This window comes from Lissotriton vulgaris, chromosome 4_1 (genome assembly GCF_964263255.1).
Source record: "Lissotriton vulgaris chromosome 4_1, aLisVul1.2, whole genome shotgun sequence".
In the NCBI taxonomy this organism is placed as follows: domain Eukaryota; kingdom Metazoa; phylum Chordata; class Amphibia; order Caudata; family Salamandridae; genus Lissotriton; species Lissotriton vulgaris.
Genome location: NC_141691.1, coordinates 2,045,089,808 through 2,045,116,966, shown reverse-complemented (window position 1 = coordinate 2,045,116,966; position 27,159 = coordinate 2,045,089,808). Strand labels below are relative to the sequence as shown.

The 27,159-nt window shown below is 46.2% G+C and overlaps 1 protein-coding gene across 1 annotated transcript in view; it reads left to right on the top strand.

Annotated features, from left to right (window-relative positions):
• The window catches only part of NUGGC (nuclear GTPase, germinal center associated), a 1,233,257-nt gene that overhangs the window by 81,105 nt on the left and 1,124,993 nt on the right, over positions 1-27,159 (top strand). The window contains exon 4 of the mRNA XM_086966431.1: positions 7,878-7,987. Coding sequence (XP_086822557.1) covers positions 7,878-7,987 — 110 coding nt within the window. The remainder of the gene's footprint in view (positions 1-7,877; positions 7,988-27,159) is intronic.

The following is a 27,159-nucleotide window of genomic DNA, read 5'->3' as shown; positions in this document are numbered from 1 at the left end:
TGAAACAAAAGGCTTTGGTCCCACCCCCGCCTTCGGGCCACGGTCGGCACCGACAAGATGTTTCTGACGCCCCGCCCTCTGGCTCGGCACTGTAACACATCTCTAAGCCTTCTGGCTCGGGTTCAAGTTGGCCGAAGACTTACACCGAGCCGAAACAGTCAGCCTTGAAGCCGAAAACTGCTACGGGGCGAAATAGTGGACCCCCAATTCTAAGCCTCCTTTGGAATAAAAACCTTTGGCACCAAAAAGTGATTCCACCCCGGCACTGAAATCCTCGGTGCCGAAATCTAAATCTGTGCCTCCAAAGTGTTGGATTTCACCCGACTTGACCCACACCACGGAAGCGAGGATGGCCCCAATCCTCTACCCCTATTCGGATCGCAACACGCCCATATGTATCACAGCGTGATAGCAGACCGAACAAAGGGAGATGGTAGGAAAAAACAAAAAGAAAGAGAAACGCCAAGGCTCTTTCTATGTTTCAGCTAGGCAGACCCTGTTCTTGTATATATGTATAGGTCTTCTAACCTGCAGCAAAACAAGAGAAGAAACAAAAGAGAAAACAAAGTCACTTCAATTCCCAGTGTCCTTTTACCTGAATCCTCCTCAATACACCCTTATACTGCCCAACACATCCCAATTCCTCTCCTTACCAGTGTGACATAGAAGAATCTTCAGAAGTGAGACTTGTGGAGGAATAGTCCAGAAAAATTGAAGTCGACAGACTCCCTGTTGCTCAGCGTTTTGTTTAAAGCGGGGAAAAAATCATAATTCTGACAAAAAAACCCTTGAAAGGCTATTAACAGCAAAAAATGCTGTAATTACATAGCGTTTTTCCTACTTGTGGCCACAAACTAAAGCGCGTTCATTGAAAAACGCCAGTAGCAAAACTGCTTCGAGAAATAGTCCAAAAACTTCACATAACGATGTGAATAAGGTTACACCAAACCCGGAAATCGGCTCCGCCGAGGGTCACCCAATAAGTAAAATAAACTTGGTCCAAAAGCAATTAGAAATGTCCCAATCCCTACCAGTACGCCCTCGATCAAAAATACAACGTAACTCCGAGGGAGAACAGCTGACTGGCAGGCGTCCGACGCGCACCGAATCCAAGAGGCAGAACGAAGCCTCGTTCTGCTCGGCAAGCTTCCCAGCGTCTGAATTCCGAACGCGGAAGAAAACACCCAGAGGGAGAAAACGCTAACTCCCCGTAACTCACTCTGGCTAGTTAAAGAAAAACCAACCAGGCTAGAAACCAAGCACCGAACACTGGCGCTGGAACCCAGATAAGGAAGGAGGGGAAAAAATGGGGCGGAGGCTATCAAAAAGAAAGAAACAGAAAGAGGACACCGGGAATACCAAGCATACACAAGCATAGAAGGAAGAAAAAATCGGCTAATTCCTAACACAAAGTGGCAGGATCCGAATTTCTTTGTCCGAACGCCCAAACCGGAACCAAAACAGAATGAACTCTATATAAATCCTAATACAGGACATGTTCTTACTAAGTCACCTCAAAACCCCAAACATGAATTAGAAGAAGAACCTTTCTTCATTCCCTTCAAGAAAAGAATGTGGGTACTAACCTTCCTCCATCCCCTCTTTTACCACATTCCCCTAAACCAACCTCTCCAGATTTGGGTCATATACTAATCACACCAACTAACTCCACCACCTCATGATGATGATGATGGGGACGTGGGGGACAATATAATGCCTATAGATCCCTGAAAGGATGATCACATAGGAGACCTACTACTAGGGCGTGTTATGGAGTGAAGTAAACACGTTTTGTTATATACTGTAACGATAATAATATCAACGCTCTTGATGCGTCGGTTCAAAACATCATGTGTTATCTTTCACACTTGCAGCAATCTGGATTAGTTTGTACATCCATTAGATTGCATATTGCAGCAGTAGCTGCATACTTTCAAAACTGACAACACGTATCTCTATTCAGAGTACCAATGATTAAAGCCTTTATGCAATGACTAAAAAGGGTAATGTCACCAAGAGTTCGCCCTGCCCCAATGTGGAACTTCAACATAGTCGTTACAAGGTTAATGGGTCCACCTTTTGAACCGATGCACAGGTGCCAATTACAATTCCTCTCATGGAAGGTTGCTTTTCTGATTGCAATCATTCCCTAGGGAGAGTTTGCAAACTCCAGGCACTAACTATCCAAGAGCCTTTCTTTCAACTTCACAAAGACGAGGTGGTTCTTTGAACCTTTCCCAAATTTCTACCTGAAGTGGTTTCTGCTTTTCACATCAATTTGTAATTTGTAATTTGTAACTGTGTTTTGTATCGCGCCAACTCACCTACAGGTCTCAAAGCGCTACTGAACAAGTACAGCAACAAAGAAGGAAAAGAATATAGAGGTGTCTGATCTGGTAGCCGACTATTGAGATGGGAATGCGTCTTTGAAAAGTAAGGTTTTCAGGGACTTCCTAAAAAGGAGGAGATTAGGTTCTCTGCGAAGCGCCTCCGGTAGCTTATTCCAGATGGTCGGAGCCTGAACTGAGAAAGATCTGCCTCCTTTTGTTGTTAACTTGAAATGTGGACAGGATAGCAGAAAAGATCCGGATGATCGCAAGGCGCGCTTAGGTTCGTATATCTCAAGCCTTTCTTTTATGTAGGCTGGCGCCTGTCCGTGGATTGCTTTGTGGCAGATACACATGCTCTTAAATTCTACTCTCTGCGTCATAGGCAACCAATGTAGCCTGTAGAGCAGAGGGGAGGCATGAGTCCTCCTCGGCAGTCCAAAGATCAAACGTGCTGCGTCGTTCAGGATAACCTGAAGACGGTTGATGGAGTTTTTTGGAAGGCCGAGGTACAGCGCGTTCCCGTAGTCTATTCGAGACACTATAGTGGCTGAGACAATAGTTCGCAGCATGTTTCTCGAGAGCAGGGGGGCGAGTTTGCGTAGTTGCCTGATCAAGTTGGTACAGGAACCAACTACAGCAGATACTTGGTTGACCATCGAGAGTTCCTGGTCAATTTTCATCCCAAGACTCTTGACACTACGGCACGGTTTTGGGGTGGGTCCTAGTTCTTGTGGCCAAAATAAATCATTCCAGGGGGAAGTAGAGGTTGAGACTACAAGCACTTCCGTCTTATCTGGATTGATTTTCAGCAAATTGGACGACATCCAATTCACAGTAAATCGTAGTATGTCTTGGGCCAAAGACTGAGCCGATAGAGTATTATCGATACTCAGCAACAGCTGCGTATCGTCGGCATAGTTAAAGACTTTGCAATTCATGTTTGCCAGGGACTCTATCAATGGTTGTAAGTACAGGTTGAATAAGAGCGGAGAGAGTGCTGATCCCTGCGGGACTCCACAGGCTAAAATGCCCACGTCTGAGACCTGGTCTGCCAACTGAATCTTCTGTGTCCTTCCTGTAAGGAAAGCTGTTAACCATTTGAGGGCTTGCTCTCCTATCCCAAACCTAGCCAGTCTGTCCAGGAGCAGTGCATGGCTGACGGTATCAAACGCCGCTGAAAGATCTAATAAAATCAGGGCGCTTGGCTTTTTACCGTCAGCCATGCATCTTAGCTCATCTAGTACTGACAGCATTACTAGTTCCGTGCTATGGTGGGCACGGAAACCAGCTTGCCGCACCTGGAGGAGGTGGTGAGATTCCAGGAGGGATGACAGAGATTTTAATACATGCTGTTCTAGTACCTTTGACAGAAATGGCAGCTGGGAGATTGGCCTGTAGTTCTTCAGGCTAGTTGGATCTGCTCCAGGCTTTTTTATCAGGGGTCTGACGCGTGCCTCTTTGAAGGTAGATGGTAGTGTTCCAGTGGCTAATGAAGTGTTTAGAAGATCTAAGATTTGGTCTTCTAGAATCGGCATTGCTAGCCGAAGGATGTCAGGCGGGCAGGGATCGGCGGGAGAGCCTGATTTAGTGGATGATACAAGTTGTCTCAGCATGGTGGAGTCAATTTCAGGAAAGCTGGTGAAAACAGGGACCGAAGAACATGGAGGAGGCGGTTGATCGATATAAGAGACTGGGTTGTCCTTCTTGATATCGGACAAGATGGTCGCTACTTTTTCGAGGAAGTAACCTTGAAAGGTATCGCAGTCGATCTGGATATCTGCCTTTTCCTCCTTCTTGCTCAGCTCTTTCAGAATTTGAAAGGTCTCTCTCTGGATGTTAGTAGCATTATTAATGCGTGTCTCATAGTAATCCTTTTTAGCTGATGTAATAAGCTTTTTAAAAGATTGAAACAATGATCTATATGATTCCCTGTCAGTATCCTTTTTAGATTTCCTCCAGCATCTTTCGAGGTAGCGAAGTTTTCTTTTTTGTTCACGTAAACCCTCGGTGAACCAGAGGGCTCCTTTCTCTACACCTTTTACTTTTTGTGTTTTTTCAGGAGCTAGCTCATCGATTGATTGCCTAAGGGTGGTTATTATCGCATCATACTTTGAGTCTAGGTCTGTGCTATCAGAGAAGGTAGTAAGATCCTGTTTGTATTTGGGCAAGACTTTGGTTAGGGTTTCTGAATTCACTTTCTTCCATTGGCGCACTTTTTTTGTTTTTAGCGGTAATTTGGCCTGATAGATATTTTGCGGTAGGTCGTATAATATAAGGTGGTGATCCGACCAGATACAAGGTGAAATACTTGTGATGACCGCTTTTGGTGTCGAGGACCAGATGAGATCTAAGATATGGCCTTTTATATGAGTTGGGGCTTCCACCAGTTGTGTCAGTCCAAGGGCGGTCATGGTGGTCTGTAAAGTCTGGACGGATGAGTTTTGATCACTTTTATCCCAATGGACATTAAAGTCACCCGTTACCAGAATATTTTTATAACGTGTGCATAGATCTGATATGATGGGAATGAAGAGATCATTGAACATGGGGGTACTTTGGGGTGGGCAGTATACTGTTAAAATAATAAGACAGGAGTTGTTCGAGGTAATTTTTATCCCCAGTAGGTCAACGGTGTTTATGGTCTCTGCTAAGATTTTGGTTACCATAAGTTGCCTTTTAAAGATCGTTGCTACACCCCCACCTCGGGCCCTCTCTGGTCGATTATGCCAGATCATATCATACCCGCTGGGAAGGGCGGCAATGATATCCGGAGAGGAGGCATCACTCAACCATGTTTCGGTGAGTGTTAGGATATCGATAGTCTCGTCCTGTAAGAGGGTGAAGATTTCCAAGTGGTGTTTCTGCAAAGACCTGGTGTTGAGGGTGGCTAGCTTTAGGGGGGTTGAGCGGCTTAAGTTCTTACGGCTAGGGGTGTGCAAGATATGATTTTCCTTAAGAGTGGCACATATAGTAGGAGATAGAGTATACCTGTCAGATTTCAGAGTTAGGAGATCTGCTGAGGAGTAGCAGGTGCGCGTGCCAGAGTCCCTGAGCCCTAGGCCCGGTCGTGCGCGGACGGGCGCGGACGGGCGCAGACGGGCAGGACTCTGGCACGACTCCGGCGCAGGTCCGTCGCGTCCGCTGGTCGCGTCCGCTGCGCGGAGCCATTATTGCCTGTTTTTATAGCGCTTGTCTATGGCTTCCCCAACCCAGCCCGACCCAAGATGGCCGCCAAAAACCGGCGCCCAGCCCTCGGCGTCAACACTCAGCCGAGGGTGGGACCGGAGCTGCAGGGAGGGGGGGAAAGATGATTTTTAAAGCGCTGCTGAGCGCTGGGGGGTCCCTACACACTGCAATAGCCTGAATAATAAAATTAGGAAGCACAAGTGTCCAGCGAGTAAAATCACGGAAATACACTTAAAATTTCAGAAAAGGCAAGAGACCTCCCGGCTTCCGCCTCAATCTGTTGAGCTACCTGTGTTGTTTCCTCAACCTAGTTCTGTAGCAGAACGAGTTCTACACACACTAGATGTTAGAAGAGCTCTACTATATTATGTAGCAAGAACACAAGATTTTTGTAAAACAAAACCGCTTTTTGTTGCTTTTTTGCCACCACATAAAGGCAATTCCATCTCTAAATCAGGCATTGCAAGATGGATTGTTAAATGTATCCAAACATGTTATCTAAAGGCTAAAAGAACCTTGACAATACCCCCTAGAGCGCATTCTACACGCAAAATAGGGGCTACTATAGCCTTCTTACAGAATATTCCCTTAGCTGACATCTGTAAGGCAGCAACATGGTCTACACTGCACACATTCACCAAACACTATTGTGTAGATGTGTTAGCGAGGCAACAAGCTAATATAGGCCAGGCAGTACTTAAAACACTTTTCCAAACAACTGCAACAGCTACAGGTTAGCCACCGCTTTGGGATAATACTGCTGTATATGCAAATCATGTGATCTACAGCTCACATGCCTTGAACAGAAAGTGTTACTTGCACAGTAAGCATCTGTTCTTGGTATGTATAGCTGTAGATTCACATGAGCCCACCCCCTTCCCCGGGTACCTATACGTGTTTTAGTTCTTTCTTATCTTATATACATACCTATGGACATCTCAATACTACCTTTACTAACTCCATTCTCACCCTCTGCTGGCAAACAATCTTAGAATGGAGTTGATGCCCATGCACACCATCACCGAAAGGAGTCACCACCTTACCTCGTGACTGGAAAGACTTCTTTGAAGATAAACAACTTGTAAACATCCAGACCCAACACTAGATGGCAGGAGTATGCAAAACATGTGAATCTACAGTTCTACATGCCAAGAATCAACGCTTACGGCTAAGTAACATAATCCTTCTATCCCTTTATCTTGAACACAATCTTAGACATTGAATAACAGGTTGCTCCTGTTTGATTCTCTTAAAGATCACTTCAAGGAAAAAAGGAGCAAGGTAACAACTACGCATACATAGTAATTTCCAGCTGGTACTCTATTTGGACAACGTTGGCCCTCTTTTCAAATCCTCAAGTCTACCATGACTGGACTGGTGAAGTGCCATCTACAAAGATGTCCCAAGTAAAGGGTCACAAAAATTTTGAGAAATCTGACCAAAGAGCAAAACTAACTCAGCCGTGAAACTCTGACCCAGACCTAGCTCTTACATGCTGCTGCACCGTCCTGCTTCCTCTCCTTTTTTTTCTGAGTGCTTTCCTCTGCTTTTGCCTTGTTTTTACTGCTTTTGCCTCTCTCTCTTCCCTTTTTTTCTTAGTGTTTTCTCCTGCTTTTGTCTAATTTTTCACTGCTTTCTCTGCGAAGCAGCTAGCAACTCCATCGCCTTGAGACCCTCACTGGTGATTTGCTTCGGTTTATAAATACTGATTGATTGATTGATAAAACAGCCCAACTAAAAGGCTTTCACCAATCAATTTTAAGACCTTACAGACAGCCTTTTGGGGGAAAACTTTTGAAACTGGCATCTGCTTTGCCCTTGCCAGAGCCCTATCCCTGTCATAAAAGACCTGAAGATTGTTCTCTTGACAAACGTTATCTGTGTATGGACCACCTCTTCCACCTTCACCCATGCTCTCCCATAGGAACAGGGACTAGCAGAGTAGTGTGCACAGATTGCTGGATTGGTCAGCAGCTACTTGACACTTATTGGCTGAATGTTCCCCACTCAACAGAGCGAACTAAATGGATCTGAAAAACATTCTGTTGATGGTCATGGAACTGATTGAATAAACCAAGAAACTGGAAACATCCATGCAAGAACACACACAACATGGATAGGACCTAAGGGCCATAACGTACAGTAACTACTTGTTTTGTGTGCATTTAAATTCTTGTATGACCTTTTGACCTCAATAAAGCAATCGAACTATCCCTGGAACCTGGTTCTTGCTACGAAAAATATCAAAAAAATAAAAATGAAACGTGCTTTGATACTGATAAAAGGCAGTGGTCAGTAAAAATCTCTTTTAAATAGAGGTTGTTCCACACTCGGGTAAATATAATTCTTTCTTTCCTTCAGGTGAAGTGAATTTGCAGGAAGGTGACACTGTAACGTTTGGTCATCCTCAAAGTGGAAGTATTGAACCTGGAACCAGAGTCCGACAGCCCAAATCCGAATCCTATTTTCTGGTATATTTTTTTGATTTTCTTTCTGTAATGTATTATGAAATTTCTAGACATGCTATAATTCATTGCAAGTATAGATGACTTAAGCTTTGAGGCACATTCTTCACCTTTAGTGATGATAAACTCCATAGTGTATATAAAACCCCTTCATTGGATTTGTTGCTTCCCCTGCTCTTTACTCTACAGTGCACACATCTCTGTATCTTCTCCCTGAGGTGTTTTCTATTTACAAGCCCCACCACAATAAAATATTTAGGGTCTGATAAAAAATAAGTCTGGCTGTTATCCGACAGGGCGACTGAGTAATTTACTGTGTCGCCTTGGCGGAAGTATAGACAGCTAAACGTCAGTGGGCCTGAAGGACATTTCAAGCATTGAGAGGAACTGCTGTCAAGGTGGTTTCTGCCAGTGCATTGTAACTTTGCCGGAGGGCTCTGTCAAACATGAAGTATTGCAAAATAAAAAAATACAAATATTATTTTCAAAACTAAAATCCCAAAGCAGAATTTTCTTTTTGAAAATAAAAAAGTCCCCTCCTAATGTGAGGAGTGCATTGAGCACTTTTCAGCACCTCTTGCCACCAGATTTGTCCCGGCGCTAACTGGCATGGAAAAAACAGCTGTATGTTGAGCCATTTAAATTAGGTAGGTAGACCTATAGCCAAATCTCTGGGGGCTTGCCTACATCAAACTATGGTCAGGCAGAATCAAAACTGGATGGGTGTACCATAATGTTGACAGAGAGGGAACTCCATCTCTGTTGCTACAGACTTCCCATTCTGCCAACATTTAAATATGGTAGATGTATCGAGAATACCCTCTGAAGTAAGCGAGGGTAGAATTAATAAAAACGCCATCATATGGCCGAAATAGATTTTCTAGCGAAAAATGTGAGTTTTTCACCACGAGATTCTGTGATATTTATAAAAGGACCACAACCTGTGCATGCATTTTTGTAAAAATCGTTTTCAATTTTAAATATAAGTAACTAGAACTTAATCCTGAAAAATTGCAAACACAACAGTACATTTGACTGAGAAATACCTTGCAATCCTAACTATGGTCAATGTTGACAATTTCATCTGAGATAGGTGATGTGTAGGGGAATAGAATATTCTGAGCTGGCGTCGAGACACCTTTCGACATAAAGGAATTTCCGTAGTGTCCAAGTATTTTCTCTTTCATGAGTTAACTGAAGATTATTGGTAAACGTAACTGGAATGCAGGCTCACAAAATATAGGTGGTCAACAGGCTTTGTTAGAGGAAGCAGTCGATTGTACAGGAAAGTAGATGGACCGCACCAGGAGCATATGTTGTAAGGAGCTCATTACAGGTCTAACTGTTGCATTGCTTACTCAGTGGAACCCTGTAGGAGGCTGACCCTGTATATACTATACCAAAGTAAGGTATAGTGTGCACAGAGTCCATTGGATCCCCAGAGGCTTTACAGAGGTTAAAGTAGATAGTATCTTACTGTTCGAGGCATGCGGGCTGCTGAATTCATATCTGTGCATAGATCGCCGCCTAGTGTTGGGTCCGGATGATTGCACATTGTTGTCCTGGAAGAGTCTTCGAAATATCACGAGATAGGTGGCTCCTCCCCCGGACTACAGTGCGCATGGGCATCCTCTCCATCCTCAGATTGTTTTTTTCCGCCATTGGGTTCGGATGTACTTTTCTTTACTCAAGTTCGGAAACTTTCTAAAGGCCAAAAGGCCTTTCGGGGTCGTCGGTATTGTTTCGTTCGGCGCCGAGTTCTTGTTCCAGTTATTCTTGAGCAGAACATCGAAGAGAGCCTCGTGGCCTTTTCGACACCAGAGGCCGATTAACGATGGAACGGATCCCGTTCAAACGATGCCCCCTTTGTAACTCGAAGTACCCGCACATCGATGTACACCCGGTGTGCAACAAATGCTTATCACCAGACCACAATGAGGACAACTGTCTAGCTTGTGCTCGATTCAGGTCGAAGAAAAAGCTTAGACTCCGACGTGCAGCCAGGCAAACTATGTCGAAGCCAGCGCCCGACCCGGTGAATATCTTCGACGAAGAGGACGATGAGGTGTTGAGACTGAGGATCCAGAACAGCAGTCGGATCCCGGTTCGGAGCATGACTCCAACTATTATGAAGACAACGAAGAGAACGTCGAAGATGATAATGTCGTCGAGGTAAGGGACGACGTATCCCCCCCCCATCGGAGCCGTTGATGACGACTCAAGCGATGAACCAGGCCCAACAGTGGGTACGGGGCCCGAAACAGACACTCAAAGACTTCCAAGGGCTCAGGTCGAGGCATCGCCAGAAGGCCTTAGCCAAGATCATGAAGGACATTCTATAGCCCCGCGTCAAGGTCCGGCTAAGAATATATCACATGAGCCATCGGTCCAACTACTTAAAACGAAACCGAAAGCCATCGAGTCGAAACCGAAACTGCTGAAAACAGTCTTCGGATCGAAAAGCTCGAACCCATCGGAGTCAACGAAGAAAAAAGGTGTTGACGACACTGCGGGGTCAAAAGTAAAGAGTGTCGAACCGAAGATCGGTGCGCTGAAGTCCACCATTAAAACAAAGCACGTAGAACCGACGAAGTCGACTGACAGCGACACAAACAAAGGACTCGAGTCTCGGAAGCTTCTCGATCCGAAGCATCAAGTCGTCAGGCTGCAGCTCGTCAAAGGCCTCGAGTCGAAATCCAAAAGCGCCTCGAAGGACCACGTCGAGTCGAGGCAGAAAAGCGCGCCTCCGACGCCACAATCACCGAAGTCGACGCAGGGACAAAAACTTATTGTCGAAAAGGCAAAATCGGTCGGGCCTCCATAGACGCCGGCCCGAAGGTCAGTCTGTCTAAAGACACTATGCCACCAATAAAATTCGGACTGCCCCCGAATGCACGCCCTAAGGCGCTCGATCCAAAACCTGGGGTCGAAACGCCCAAAAAGGTGTCATTGGGAAAAAGGACTCGTCCTCTAGAAGAGGACGTTATGTACCAAGAGCCCTCCTATGATGATCAGTCGAAGCTACATATCGACTCCGAATCTGGTAGACTTACTATTTATCAAAGGAAGATCAGGTCAGAAAATCCTCTGGAATCATATAAAATTCCACTCAAGAAGAAAGGGATTCTTCAACATCGCCTGTCCTTTTTGAGACTGTGAGGTACCATGGCCAGGACACTTCTGCATACTCACCCACACCCACTACTGAGGATATGAGGTATAACGATGATGAACAATATAATTACCCTACGGACACGGATCAGGATGACCCGACTCCAGCCTGGCCAGACCTTGCTGAACAGGGGGAGTCACAGACTATTCCTGATACTCCTTCTTATCCTGTTAAAACTTCACCAACAGAAGATACAGCTGCATTCAACGCTTTGATAGAAAGGGCAGCACAAAATCATGATGTGGACATGCATGCTGACCCAGTTGAAGACTTCCTGTTTGACACTTTCTCCACTTCAGAGAAATCTGTTAAAACTTTGCCAATGCTAAAAGGTGTCCTTAAACACACAGGGGAAATTTTCAAAGAAACCACTAGAGCAAGGGTTCTTAACCCCAGATTTGAAAGAAAATACAGACCGGCGCCTGTGGACCCAACATATATTAAGGGACAGCTGCCATTCGACTCTTTGGTGGTCTCAAATGCTCGTAAGCGCGCCAACTCACAAACTACAGGTGATGCTTCCGCCCTTTTTGGGCTGTGTGCCACTACATGTACTCCTCGTCCACGAAACAGAGGAAAGAAAAATGAAATGATCATGTTGCAAGGGCAAGTGTACAACTTAATGAACATAGAAATCGACTAAGAATTTCTGCAATAGGGTTATCTATGGTACAAGGAGGGAATGTGGAAAGTTGACTAAAAACTTTCTTTTCATCCTGGTGTCCCATCATGCACCCTATTCACCATATTACCGACCAGGCAAGCCGGTTTTTCCTTTTCTTAAACATAAGTCCTATTATACCCCCTCCCTTGCCTGTCTTTTCGTTGTACTGACACATGCAAAGAATGATGGCCAGCCATTATGCATCTTACAGGTTTTTGTCCTGTTCAAAATTTCTTTAAAACAAAACGTCAGTAAGATGGTTGCCTCGCCGAATTTCCCCCCCCCACTAACTCTATCAAAGAACGAGCAGCTCTCGCTCATCAATGATCTCTCAGCTTCCGGGGGCAGCCACGGGCTCGGTCAACAATCGAAAGTAAACTGATCAAGTACACGAGACAGACACGAAGAAAATAGTTAAACACGGCCCATTCTCCTTCTTTCCAGCTGTGCACACATACCATTGTGGAACATCACCGCCCTTGTGTGGAAGTAAGGAGCACACAATGCCTCGTTTCCTTTTACCTTTCAGATAAAAAATGACCCTGTAACAATGCCTCAATTCTCTGTCCCCAGATACTAGTAACTTGTCACCACAATCACCCTGATGCCATGTATTTGTCTATTTCTAACAAATGTGATTCAAGTCGTCCTTTAAATGAAAACAAGCCTGCTCTGTCTTCTGTATGATTGTATCACGAATAATTAAATCATGCCCAGGGAACTCCTTCCTTTGATTGTGAAAGTAATGTATATAAGTGCTGCCATGTTTCAAGTAAAGCAGACTACTCCTGAACCCGCTTGGTGAAGAAGCTCTCCCTTAACTCGAGTTCTGGAATAAAGCCCTTTGACTCGAAGACCACGGACTCTGCTCCTCATTTTATGTATTACCCTTCTTTGATATCTATAGAAATTCCGGCAGTGTAAATAATTTATTTACCACATTAATTGGCGCCTGAACAGGGACGCTCCCTCTTCCCCACGCGCTGGCGATGTAGGTCCGGTCCGGTCCCTGTCCCTTCCATACTTTCGACCGACTTCAAGTGCACAACAGCGGGGTGTTCCCGCTAACTCCCTCGGGACGAGGAGGAGACGGACTGCGACTGATCATCCACACGAGGCGGTGGAGAAGATAGCGGAGTGTCCCAACCCAGAGCCCGACCTGTGAGAGCGCTGAGTCCGAGGTCTTTGGAGCCCCGATATTCCTGCGCAAGCGTCAAGAGTCCGATGACCAGGTCTTCGAGTTTTGCTTCTTGGTGAGTACAACTGGGAATGTATAAAGACTGGTTCCATTTGGGAACACGGTAAAGACGAGTCTCATTCGTGGGACCGGTATGGTTGCACTATGCTTTAGTATATAAAATATTTTTGTATATTTCAAGTTTTAACAATAATTGGTCGTGTTTAAAAATGCCTCTGTTTTCCAAATTACGTATGATAAACACCAAAAAGAGAATACTAGAGAAACCGGTTAAAGTCCCGCCTAGAGACACGCCTGGACATTTCATGTATAACAAACATGGACTGGGAGCCATATTGTTCTTAGACCTCTGGGTAGACTATACCGAGAATTTAGAAACGATGTATAGGTGGCCTGCCACAGGTACTTGGGACATGGAATGTATTATGAGAGTGGAGGAAGAGTTATGGAAAGGAAAGGCGAGGCCCTCACAGACAGAAGCCATTGAGTTATAGCGGAAGGAGGCACATAGGAGGGCCCAGAAGAAACTTGGGAAAGTTGAGAAAAGTAAGAGAATGTCGGAACAGGCTAAAGAGAAGCAATTACAGGAGGAAGGCGAGAAGGTCTTAGCTGAACAGACAGACAGAGAAAGACGCCCTTGTTACTGACATTTCTCCCGTTCTGTCAGAAGAAATTATAGAAGAACACCCTAAATCACCAGTGAAAATAACTCCCACCGTCCCCGACAATTTTCTCCCCGCCTATCTGTCAAAACCACCCCCGCTTATGTTAACACGCCTATGACACGCCCGTCTACACGTGCACCTGAGCTAGTAGCCGGTGGTTCCACCTCTGATTTGGGAGTGCCCGGGAACGGGGCTGAGGATAAAAATGATGTCCCGCCTCTTGAGTGTCCTTATGACCCCGAACCTGGTAATGGCCCAATGGCCACGATATCAGAGAGATTAAGACAAGCCCTGGGTCAACTCCAAAAGGTCCCTGATATAACGAAACATTTGGATAGAGTTTATGAATTAATACGAACGGGGGAAAATCCGGATACTCTGGCCCAGGTCATGAAGAACAGAAAAGTTCCTATCAGGGGACTACTCCTGCGGTTCATCATAAATTGTTAGATCCGGGAACTAGACCCGTGTAATGGGAACGTAGACTCTGAGTTAATAGACCTTAGGGACCAAATACACAGGGGGGCACATGATCTGGGACATCAGATCGACAAAATAAATAAAAGATTGGTTAAGAAAATTGTCACTATTAGCTCTGAGAAAGTTACACAGGAAGACAACTGAGAGGAAGATGAGGGTCCGACACTAGGTAGGATACATTTCCTGGGTGTAGCGCGGCATTATCATGGCCCCAAGTGGCGACCCCCGCGAGTGTCACAGAAAGTTAAAAGACTAGATCCTTCTCCCGAGGACCTTTTCCAGCTCACGGAAAGAGCCCTGGATGAATGGATTGACAATGAGCCTCCCCTTACCCAACAAGAAAAAGAATTGGCCCGGTCTGCCACCCATTGGATATCACAGCACCGGGTTTATGGCCCAGATATAATAGCACAAATGTTTCTGGCTCTTCCCCGAACAGAACGACGACTAGCAGGTATTTATATGGTCCAACACCTGGCTACCTTATACGAGAATAACTTCCACCTACCAGATAAGCTATACAAATTGTTACAAGAAGTAGTGACAGATAGATGGATGTCTCGGGGACCGGAATTGATCAATACCATTCTGGACCTGCGCCTCCGTTACCAGCAACTTACCTTAGCTACATCAGATCATGAAACTTATAGTATAGGCCAATACCCCTTGCGAGAAGTCCACCCCATACCACAGCCAGATGGCACAATGCGACAAATACATGTGTACACTCCCCTCACCAAGTTAGAAATATTGGAAAGGAAAAAAATGGTGCCCCCTCACGAAAAAGATCCTGGAGGATTTCATAGAGAGTTGAAGGATATCCTCCAAATGGGTAGTTTCACATATCCAGATATAGTAATACTCCTTAAAGTAATTCTACCTACGGGTATATTCGACAAACTAAAGGAAAAGGACTGGGAGGTAGGTGGTAAAAAGATTACGTGGGCTGCCCTAGAAAAAGAAGAGACAGACAGAAAGCCAGGTGAAGGTCTGGGTGAATGCGTAAAAGAGTTGCCCAGTCTCCTCATACAGGTCTTGCCTCTATTATTAACAACAAAAAAGGAAGATTGGGATGCTATTTCTGCCTGTAAACAAAAGCCAGATGAGGATACGGGTGATCATTACACCAGGTTGGAGAAATGTTTCGCTATAAACAGTGGACTCGCACCTAGTAGCGAGGCATATCCCCACCTTTTTGTATCTAAATTGGTAGACAACGCCTTACCCCAGATCAGAAACAGGGTGTTAAAAATTGAGAGCACCTGGCAAGCAAATAGTCCTTCCCAAATGTTACAAATTTTATAGTACCACCACAACAGAATAAGGAAAGAACAGGAACAAGAGAAGAAAAGAGTAAAAGATACAAAAATGAAGGTATTGGTTGCACAGACGGCGCCAGTAAACACGGGCCCCAAAGGTAATGTGGCGGCCAATAGAGGTACTTGCATTTTACTGCAAGCAGCAGGGCCATTTTGTGAGGGAATGTCCAGTCCTGAAACACAACATAGCGACAGGAAAAACAAAAGAACGCCCTCACACTCCCAGACCAGAAAACACTCAGCAGCCTCAGACTATTGCGCCCCCGCAGGTTCAAACTCCTGCTGCCGCTGCCACACAGATGTACCAGTATGCACAGTCAGATTACCCCGAGTTTGCACCATATTCATGAAATAGCCTAGAGAGAGAAGGTGACTTGCCCCTCATCCCAGTTCCAGTGGATCAAAACTGCCCATATGTACAAGCCCACTTACTGGGACAAGATAGAACATTTCTCATAGACACAGGGGCAAGTAGGACTACCATAAGTCATAAGGAAGTCCCAGAGGTTCCTATCTCTGGCTCACATAATATATCTCTGGGCTTTCCAGGCAAACCAATAATGAACAAAGTATCTGAACAAGTCTCTTTAGGAGTGGGTCCTCTGACACGTACTAATGACCTAGTCCTTACAGAAACGTGTCCGGAGAATTTACTGGGAATTAAGACACTTAAAGAACTAGGAGCAGTAATATGCTGCTCACCGGGGGGAATAAAACTGTTTCTACGAGATTTCAAAGGGCATTTCACAGTCAAAGAATTCGACCCCAGACTTAATGACATCCCACAACATCTGTGGGCAAAAAGCTCGACTGACGTAGGATACATGGACATTACACCACACCAGGTCACACTCAAGGAGGGAGTAGTCCTACCCCGTATAAGACAGTATAAGATTCCACCCGAGGCTGAACAAGCCTTACTAAACATCATTCAAGAACTCATAGAACATGGGGTGGTGGTGGAGACGGATTCAAATGTTTGCAATTCTCCAGTCCTTCCAGTCCTCAAAAGGAATGACCCTCATGCACCCTCAGTCTACAGACTGGTGGTTGACCTTCGAGAACTGAACAAATGTGTGATCCCACAATATCCAGTGGTCCCAGATATTTCCTCACTATTGACTGCCATAGACCCCGAAGCTGCATTTTTCACAGTCATTGACTTGAAAAATGCATTCTTTAGCATTCCTATACATCCCGACAGCCAATATCTTTTCGGGTTAAGTTTAAAAGGACAGAGTTTCTGGTTCACTAGAGCTCCCATTTTCCTGCATACCGCTGTGATACAATGTTATAAGATGTCATGAAGGAGCAGCAGTTTATGGAACCCTCCAGAATACAAGGTTCCATGATTTCATGAAAGAGCAGCATGGCATGATACCACAATGGGGGGGCGTGTCTTGGCGCCGATGGAAGAGGTCGCCTGATCGCTGAGCTCCTTGATCGAGCCCCCCATAATCCTGATGTACTGCCTCTAGAGACCCCTGTCTCCCCTTGAGAGTCGGGGGAAAGGGTTCTCCTGCGTCGGAGCTGCGGAGCGCTGCTCGTATGACCCTGAAAACCCGAGAACGATAGCCGGCGTGTTCCCCGAGGTACCTCGGACCGAGCAGACAAAATGTCGGCCACTAGGAAGCTCTAGGACCCCGAGCGGCCGTGGCCAGACGATCCTGCGGCTCCCCTAGAGCTTTGATAACACCACCGGAGCTGAGGGACAACATCTGGGGGGCGATTCCTGCTCGGAGGAACCGCGCATGAGGAATATGAGAGGCGATCGGTCGGCCAGCTGCGGAGGGCTGTACCGTTGTATGGCGGACCATTGCTCTGAGGGCTGTGCGGTCGGACCCTTCCCCCTGGAATCTATCGAACATAGCGTTACCACCTGCCGGGCCACTCGGAGAGGACCACGCCAACGGCGGATGCCCAAGGTAGAGGCCAATTCATTCTGAGCCGTGTTGGCCGCGTAGGAGATAGAGGCCGTTGGCCGCCCTCCACCCCGATCCCTGGCCGACCCAGAGCGCGAAGAACATCCCGGGATCCCCAGGAGGAATCGGGGCCAGCTCCCTTTTGCGGCTGCAATCGAGGCCTATAACTCTGGGAGACGGTGTTGCGGTACACAATACGGGCCTCCCCGGCCCCCCAAGACATCCGCTTGCCAACCTCGACATTCTACGGAGACCGGCCCGGTGGAGCTCCGCTGCACTAGAGGGGCCTGGGGTTGGTCGGCCGGGAAGCCCAACGCATAAACATTAGCAGGAGGGGGCCGCAACAATTACCGAAGCGCTGGGACCCAGGTGTTGAGCAGTGATCCTGCTGGTTATTCCCCCGGACCCACGTTAGTGGAGAACTCACTAAACTCCCCACTGGGAGCAGTTTCTATCTGCCGGAGCGGAAGAGAGTGCTGAGAGGGGGAACACAGCTGAGCGGAGGAGTGGCGAAGCGACGAAACACCACCCTAGAGGTGACCGATGGGGGAGCGGCGAGAACTCATGACGATGGTCCGAGACCAGGCCGAGCACTGAATGGAGGTGAATGAGGACTACCTTAGAGAACCTTGGTGGTAAGGAACGGTGGGCCGGGCGGAAGTTGCCGACTACTTTCGAACGGTCGCCCTTCCGTGGGAGAGCAGAGATTGACTAATCGGCGGTCACAACGAAGTGAGTGCGTAGTTATGAGTAAACTGGAAGTGTCTTTTGATGCAGCACGACACACACAAATATTCCCTTCCTCCTCTGTTCTTGGGCACCTGTGCTCTGAGCCACGCCTGAAAAGCCGAGAGGCGAGCGAGCGGGACATAATTGAAGAGAGTGGCCCTGCTGGCGATTGCGACGAGAGTTAGCGGACTGATGAGCTGGAGCTGAGGGGAAATACGACATGTGCCCTGAAGTAAGATTGGTCTGAGGTGGTCGCTGTGCTGATATCAGCCCAACCGTTGAGCCCGCAGCGGAAGCCAGAGTGATTGTAGCGTGACCCCAAAGCTGTGCTGAGGATAGTGAACCGGGACACAGTCGAGGAACGGGTGCAGAAAACAAAAGCAAGCCTCACAAAGTCTCCGAAACCCATCCTGGAACTTTTGAAGAAAAGTGAGACACTAAACAAAAGAAGATATACAGCAATCCAAATACTAGACATATTTTACCTAAGACAACATCCAAACAGTAACCAGAGAAAAATAGAACGTTCACACAATGTCCTCCAAAGTAAAATATAAATTGTCAGGTTATGAAAATATAGACACCCGAACAAAAGTTATTAATTCCGTAAACATGCTACTCTTGCATATCTGATCAAAGGTACTTGCTTTACGTAATACAATTCTAAAGAGCAGCAAACTGTATGTATGGTCAGTTTTATAGTTCGTTAAACTTCAAATTCAATTAAGTTGACTAACATTGCAAGCGCCACGGAAGGACTCGACAGTATTCGTGCTGCAGAAAAATAATCAGCAGCCCAGCCTCACATGAGGATTTCCTGTTTCCTTCACTCGAGGCGCATTGACCCCGCTGCATACATTTTTGTAATCTAGATCTTTCCTCCAAAATTGGGCTGCTGCGGAACTTGGAAAGGGATAATTCCATTAGACAAAACGCTATTTGTTTCAATCACAGAAGTTACACTTATTTTACAGAGTTTAGAAGAAATGGCTCAGTGTGCGGTTGTCTTCAAGCATACAGAGAAAGTACATTAATGGAGTATGTATACAAGTACTGGGATTCGAAACACGTTGGCTCTTGTGTGCTTGGGGGAATGTGCCTTGAGGAATGTAGTAATAATTTTTTCCTCTTATGTAGGCAACATTGGTTTGAAGACATAACCCTCGGTCTCTTGGCCTAGGCAGGATAATAAACAACGTCTAGTTAAGAATCTAAGGTCCGCTTGGTGCCTTATGTAAAAACTAGGACTGGTGTTGTACCGTATTTTCCGGCGTATAAGACGACCCGGCGTATAAGACGACCCCCTACTTTGCTTGATAAAATTTAGGTTTTGTGCTTTACTCGCCGTATAAGACTACCCCCACTTCCAGCGCAGTCCAACGCAGTCCTGCATAGCCATTCCGAGAATGTATTTTGAACTTACCGTATTAGTGATTCTAATCCTCCTCCCTGTGGGTGAGCAGTAAGGTTTTATCAGTGGACATTGTTAAGCGTTTATTTCACTAACTCAAAGACTGAACTCAAACAAATTGGTTGTATAAACAATATTGCTTTACTCGCAATATTTTTATTTTGAACCATATGAAAAACTGTCACTTGTGAATATACCTGTTTGTCATGAAACATGTACGGTACGGTAAACATAAATTAGTGCATGAAACAGTGCAAGTGGATTAAACTTTCCATAACTTTTCATAAATCCAAGCGATTTCTACAGGATTTACAACGTTCCCTTTAAAAGCCTTCAACATCCTCCTCTTCGTCATCTGATCTCATAAGTAAGTCAATGAGATCTTGTGGTACATCTGTAAGGCAGTCATCGTATGGATCTGGTACCAATTCCGTATCAGATGATGTGGTCTCTGCTTCGGCATCCTCTTCATCTTGCCACAAGTAGTCGTCCTCCATACCATCTAATGAATTTGATATGCCACACTTCTTGAAAGACTATATGACAGTTTCTGCATCGATGTCGTTCCAGGCCTTTATAACAAAGGTGCACAAAACATCCAACTGTGGAGCACGCATGTTTCCTCCTTTTGTGAATGTTTTTTCACCGCTAACCATCCACTCATTCCACTGTTCTCGGATGCGATCTTTAAATGGCTTGGTTAGGCACACATCCAGTGGCTGCACCAACAATGTCAATCCTCCAGGTATAACTGCAGCATCTGTTTTTAGTCTTGCCAGCCTTTGCTTGGTGCTTGGAGTTAAATGAGCCCTGAACATATCCCACACCAGTAGACTACGTCTTTGTAGAAGTCCACCTGGTCGCCTGCTCCATACATTATCAAGCATAGCTTTACCCCTTCATCCATCCTTTCTCATTCACATGCACAAAACAACCAACAGGAAACTTGAGTTTCGGCATTGTTTTTCTTTTTGTTTTACTTTCAATGGTAATGTTATTTCACACGATTGTCTAGGTTTGTTTCACTTGTCATTTTTTTTTTCTTTGAATTTTTTCGTTTTTAAGTGGAATATAACATTGTGCATAAATGTGTTTTTGTAAATCTGGTATTCTGTAAATGGAAGGTTTCTTTTCTAAGACGTGAAAAAATATGTTCGAGGCATATGAGCTGCAGATTGTACACTATGCATACATAGATCGCCACCTAGTGTTGGGCCTGGATGTTTGCAGTTTGTTGTTGTCATAAAAAGTTCTTTGGAAGTCACGAGTTAGGTGACTCCTCCTTTGGACCACATTGCTCATGGGCATCGGCTCCATCCCCAGATTGTTTTTTTCCGCCATCGGGCTCAGATGTGTTTCCTGCGCTCCGGTTTGAAACAGTTTCCTTCGGCACGCAACCCTCACCCCGTTCAACTGTATTGTTTAGATCGCGCTACATCGACGCGATTCTCTACCACTTCGAAATCTTCAGGTCGTCGACGAAGGCCTTCGGGCCTACCTAGTCCTCACTTTCTGGCTCATGGAAAAGACGCCATTTAAAAAGTGTCCTCAGTGTGGGTCAAGGTTTCCCCACACATGAGGTGTGCAACCTTTGCCTCTCACCGGAGCACAAGGCCAAAGACTGTTCGGCGTGTGCCTCATTTCGCTCCAAGAAGACCATTTGGGAATGACTAGCTCGAAGAACTATGGCTCGCATCGTCCGCTTTGATCCCCGACGACATCTTCGAAGAGGGCGTCAACGTGCCAGAACACCAGCACGCCGAGGAGAGTATCGGATCCTCTGATGCCGAAGACTCCGCCATCGAGGAAGTCACTCCAGCTCAACGGGTCGTAAGTAAGACTGTCGACCCCACCCCTTCCTCAACACCCTCAAAAAAGGCTTTGGTCACACACTCACCTTCGGGCTCGGGTGCACACCGAGAGACTGCTTCAAACGCTCCGCCTTCGGGCCCGGCAAAGAAGCCCATTAAGCCTTCAGGCCAACCTGTTTCCGGTGCCGACCCAGTACCGACACCGAAGAAAAAGCCATCTTCCTCTTCCACGTCGACTGTTGCTCCAACACCCAAGCACACAGCGCCGAAGACTGGCAGTGGCTCATCGATGCCAAAACCGTGCTCAGAGCCGAGTAAAAAAATCAAGCAAAGTTCCAGATCGCACGCATCGGAGCCAAAAAACCCATTGGAACCGAAGAAACAGGTCCCCGCAAAAGACACTTCGAAAGGGCACACTCCTAAGCCAACTACCGACTCTGAGCCTAAAAAACCTACAGAGCCGGAAATTTCAATGCCAAAGGATCTGCCCTGATCACAAGAACTTTTTACACCTGATCCACAGCAAAAAACTCTTGTAAAGGATCCTAAGACTGGACAATTGACTCTCCAAGAAGAGACCACTTAAGGCACCAGCACCTCCTCCCCCTGCAAAGAAGAGACATTGCAACCTCTCCATTAAGGGTCCCTTCTCCACCACCTCCCCATACTGTTCCTCCTCCTACACCACCTCCACCACATCATTCACCTACACCATATCCTAATCCAGAGGATGATGTACACAGAGATTCTGATTATGAAGGTGGGGTGCACATTACCCAGCACAGACTAATAGTCCCCCTCAGTCACCTAATCCATTGGATGATTACAACACCCCAGATGTGCCTTACGTCCCACAAGATGATGTATACTTTTCCAGACCTTCCCCACAGAGAACACCATAGGTTTTAACCTACTAGTCCAAAGGGCTGCACATTATCATGGGGTGGACTTACACACCGATGCACTGGAGGAAGACTTCCTATTAGACACTTTTGACAACACACAAAGGTCTACCGCCATTTTACTAATTGCGTCATCAACACGCAACAGAGGTTTTTAAAGACCCCGTCAGAGCTAGGGTCCTCAATCCTCGCATTGAGAAACCGGCATTTACAATGAAATGGTTTTGCCTTTGTTAAAGTTAGAGCTATTGGCATTGCTCTTGACATTTTTATTTGTTTTTTTTAACATAAATACATGGAATTGTCATTTACAATGCCAATAGCTTAATCTCTCGCAAATGCCACACACAAACACCCACAGAGAGCCCCCCCACACACACACAGAGCCCCCCCTACACACACAGCCACACAGAGCCCCCCACACACACAGCCACACAGAGACCCCCCCCCCACACAGAGCCCCCCCACCCACACCCACACAGAGCCCCCCTGTCCTGTCCCAGTAGCAGTCCCAGGGGGTGTCCCGTGTAGACCTACCCTTCCTGGAATCTGGTCCCCATACCTGAGCGTTCCCATGTCTGAAGTTCTTCCCGAACCCTGATCTAGGTAAATATGATAGATAGGGATTAACCATATGTTTTCAATGTTTTCAGGTGTACGTGCCTAACCAATATTTGCTTCCTCCTAGGAAATGTCATTATATGTTTTCCTGCATATTATAACTTTTGAGAATCCATCAGTGCCGGGGTATGGGACCCAGGCTAAAGTCGGCCTGTGGAGGTCTATGATGCAAACTTGCTTACCCCAGAAATAAGGCTGTTTCATGCGAAGTACAAACCGGCGGAAGCGCTCTCCCATTTGCCCAGCTAATGGACCTCCAAACACAACCATTTCGGCACAACAAAGGAAAGAGGCAACTTCTTGATAAAGAAAATACCCTAGGTGGTCGAGGGCACACCCACTGCATTGAAAATGTAAAAAAACTTATGGGGACAGGAGGGGGCCCAAATACAATGGTGTGATTAATTTATATTCACATACTGCAGGGTGCGTGAAGAACGCAAAATCGGTAGCAACCGGTTCCTTAATGTATTGCGCCTTTTTCAACAGGATATGGGCGTTGCATTCCTTTTGTCAATTTACCTAAAAATTCAACCGGGCGCCGGTAAAAACACAGCAGCTGAAGATGTATTATCTTAAAATGCACAGATTGGATTATTATGCCGAACTTTTCCTTTAAAGAGTACTAAAGGCGAGAATTATCATAATTTGTTCGGCCTCATTTGAGTTTTAAAAATGCACAAAATCCTTCACCAGAGAAAAATAGAACGTTCACACAATGTCCTCCAAAGTAAAATATAAATTGTCAGGTTATGAAAATATATCACCCGAACAAAAAGTTATTAATTCCGTAAACATGCTACTCTTGCATATCTGATCAAAGGTACTTGCTTTACGTAATACAATTCTAAAGAGCAGCAAACTGTATGTATGGCCAGTTTTATAGTTCGTTAAACTTCAAATTAAATTAAGTTGACTAACATTGCAAGCGCCACGGAAGGACTCGACAGTATTCGTGCTGCAGAAAAATAATCAGCAGCCCAGCCTCACATGAGGATTTCCTGTTTCCTTCACTCGAGGCGCATTGACCCCGCTGCATACATTTTTGTAATCTAGATCTTTCGTCCAAAATAGGGCAGCTGCGGAACTTGGAAAGGGATAATTCCATTAGACAAAACGCTATTTGTTTCAATCACAGAAGTTACACTTATTTTACAGAGTTTAGAAGAAATGGCTCAGTGTGCGGTTGTCTTCAAGCATACAGAGAAAGTACATTAATGGAGTATGTATACAAGTACTGGGAAAATATTTGCTAAATGTTTATTTTAGCATTTCTGTAAGAGCTTTCCTGCCTAATTTTCTTGCCTCTCGGGTTGTTTGCTTCCATGTGTCTAAAGCCAGGTTTCAACGATTCGGACTTCTCCACCCTCTTTGAGCTTTTATTCCTTAAATGTATGAGTTTTAGAGAAAAGAGGGACTATAATGACCCAAAGGAAGACCGAAGGAAACACGGTCAAAAAGTGTCCATGTGTGATAACTTTAGTCAATCCTGATATGTTAGTCAACAGAACTTTGCATGTTGGGACTTGTAGTTTTGCTTTTAACATCGCACTGTGTCAATATTTCAATGCAAAAATGCTACAGGCTAATAAGGTTCACTGGCACCGCCGCATATAATAGTGGGCATCCAACCCGCATGCGCACACTTGTCGCCTCTTTAGACGCACTTGGTTGTGTTGAGGAGGCATTAAACGTGAGTTGAAGGCAGGGGGATCTCCCCCACCCCCTCTGCCAACTGGACGCAGCAGCCCAAGAGACACACGTGGCCATCTTCTCTCCACACACTTTGCTTTACAAATTAACCAGGGCGGGGTCACATGCGTTAGGAGATTACGCCCCCTCTCCCCAAGTACTCAAAACACACACTGCCAGGACCGACCTTAAGAAAATATTGATGCAAACGCAGATTGTAGCGAATGCATCTGATGTTCCATCACACCCACCCATCTCCGCACTGTACTACTGCCAGCCCTCATGCAGGACCCTGCTTGGATTCTGCTATGTATGTACCGACACTACACCCACCTTAGTATCATCCAAGCACCTCAAGGCTGCCTCCTACAGGGAGCACACACTCTTGCCCTTCACGCGCCGAACGCGGGAATTTCCAGAGATCCCCCCCAGCGTCCCCTTTGCTTCCTGGCTGAGAAGGGCAACCTTAGGTAAGAAAGCGGTGCCCCGGCGCCACACAATCAAGGCAACTGACTTATCATCACCGTACATTTTACAGTTCTGGGAAGGCGGGTACATCATTGAAACTCAATATCCCCTTGAAAGTTCGAGAACACTACAGCGAGAAGGGTGGTGTGTTAAGCACAGTTAACCTTTTCCTCAACAATCATGCAGACGTACTGTTTGCCAGGACACATTTCTGCAAAGCACGTGGGACTATAAACAACGACTTAACACTCACCAAAATGGAAACAAAACTCCCCGGCCCTGAGCAGGAAGGCGGGTGCCGGCAATGCCGGACCACATTCGGGGGCGTTCCCGAGAATTTTTGGCTTTCGGCTGACGTAGCGTGACGTAGCCAAAAGCCAAAAATTCTCGGGAACGCCCCCGAATCTGGTCCGGCATTGACAGACAGGCCCGTCTTCCAATGGCTAGCCTCCATTTATGGAGCTAGCCAATGGAAGACGGGGGCCGTTCCTGTCTCCCCTACTATACTCATTAGGTTTTCGCCTGCGCGAAAAAGCTGCGCAGAGCGCAGCTTTCGCCAGGCAAAACCTAAAAATATAAAGCTGCCCCTGCAGATCCAGTTTATATTAAAGGCCCAGCACTTCTACTAACTCCATTTCCCATCACGGCGAAAAACAATCTGAGGATGGAGTCCATGACCATGCGCAGTATTGTCCAAGGGAGGAGTCACCTATCTCGTGACTACAAAGACTTTTTCCAAGAAAACAACAACCTGCAATTATCCGAGCCAAACACCAGGTGGCGATCTATTGCTACGTGAGCGATTCTGCAGCTCTACATGGCAAGAACAGATGCATACTGGTAAGTAGCATTTTCCATTCTGGACCCGATTTTTACTAATATTATAGAATTAGAGGTGGAGTCTCCATGGCCCATACCATGGTCGGACCACCACCTAATGCCCTTTAAAACATCGCTTCCTAGGAAAAAATCACACTCGCAAACAAAGGCGATTACCACCAGGAAATGGAATAACTTCAATTCCACCACCTTCCAGCAGGCTCTAATTTTTTTTTTTTTTAAATATATTTTTATTGCAGGGATTAGCCAAAGTTACATGTTAGATCAGCAACATATCTGCAGTGAAAATAAAAAAACATCCGATCCCTGTGAGAAAACATCTTGGATACACAGCCATTCAGCCCACAACCCGAGGGTCGGGCGGCGTCTGCTTACAAAATCGCAGTTGGGGATCCGGTATAAAGTCGAAGCTGATCCGGATAATCCAGCGGCCTTCGTCTGCTTTTCTAAATCAACCTAATGGAACAAACCCTCCCCAACAGTTGCTCAACTCAGCTCCCTCCCCCCTCCCAACTCCGCCATCAGTGTGTGATACGTGTAGCAAGCGCTCGTGGGAAGAAACCCTAGGTAACTGCGTAGAGATCAGTGTTGTGGATGTCTAACAGGACTCAAGTTGTGTTGCGTCATCTCCCTCAGAATCGCTGGAAGCGCAGTAATCTCGCAGGGCCTGCACTAATGTCTCCCATTCCAATGCTGTTTCTAGCGCCCTCTCATTCTGCTGCCGCCTCGCCAGTTGGTATCGTAAAGTGCTCTCCCCTGTGGCCCATTTCAAAAGTTTGTTGTGCCATTTAGCTCCCGTTGGACCAACTCTTGCCTTCCAATTCCTGGTTATCTCTCTTTTAGCGAGAATGAGCCCTAAGTCTATAAATTTGCTTGATATTTTATTTTTAGGGGTATGCGGGAACCAATGTAGGATCCCCACCGCTGCGTCGACAGTCAAAGTTCTCCCAGTAACCCCATTAAGAGTGTCCTCGATCAGAAGCCAGTATGAGGACAGCGCAGGGCAGGACCACAGCATGTGAATGAGGTCTGCCTCGGGTGCTCGGCATCTGGGGCAATCTGCCGTGTCCGTGGCGAAGTATTGCTGGATTTTTGCCGGGGTCAGGTAGGCCCTGTGGAGTATATAAAAGTGAACCAGTTGAAACCGGGCGTGGCGCGCTCCCTTCCAGGCTCGGTGCATTAGTTGTGTCCACGTCGTTTCCGGTATCTCTTTTCCTATGTCGGCTTCCCAACGGTTCCGCAGTGTGGTGAGCGGGGGCAAACCCTCATTAATCAGTCTATTAT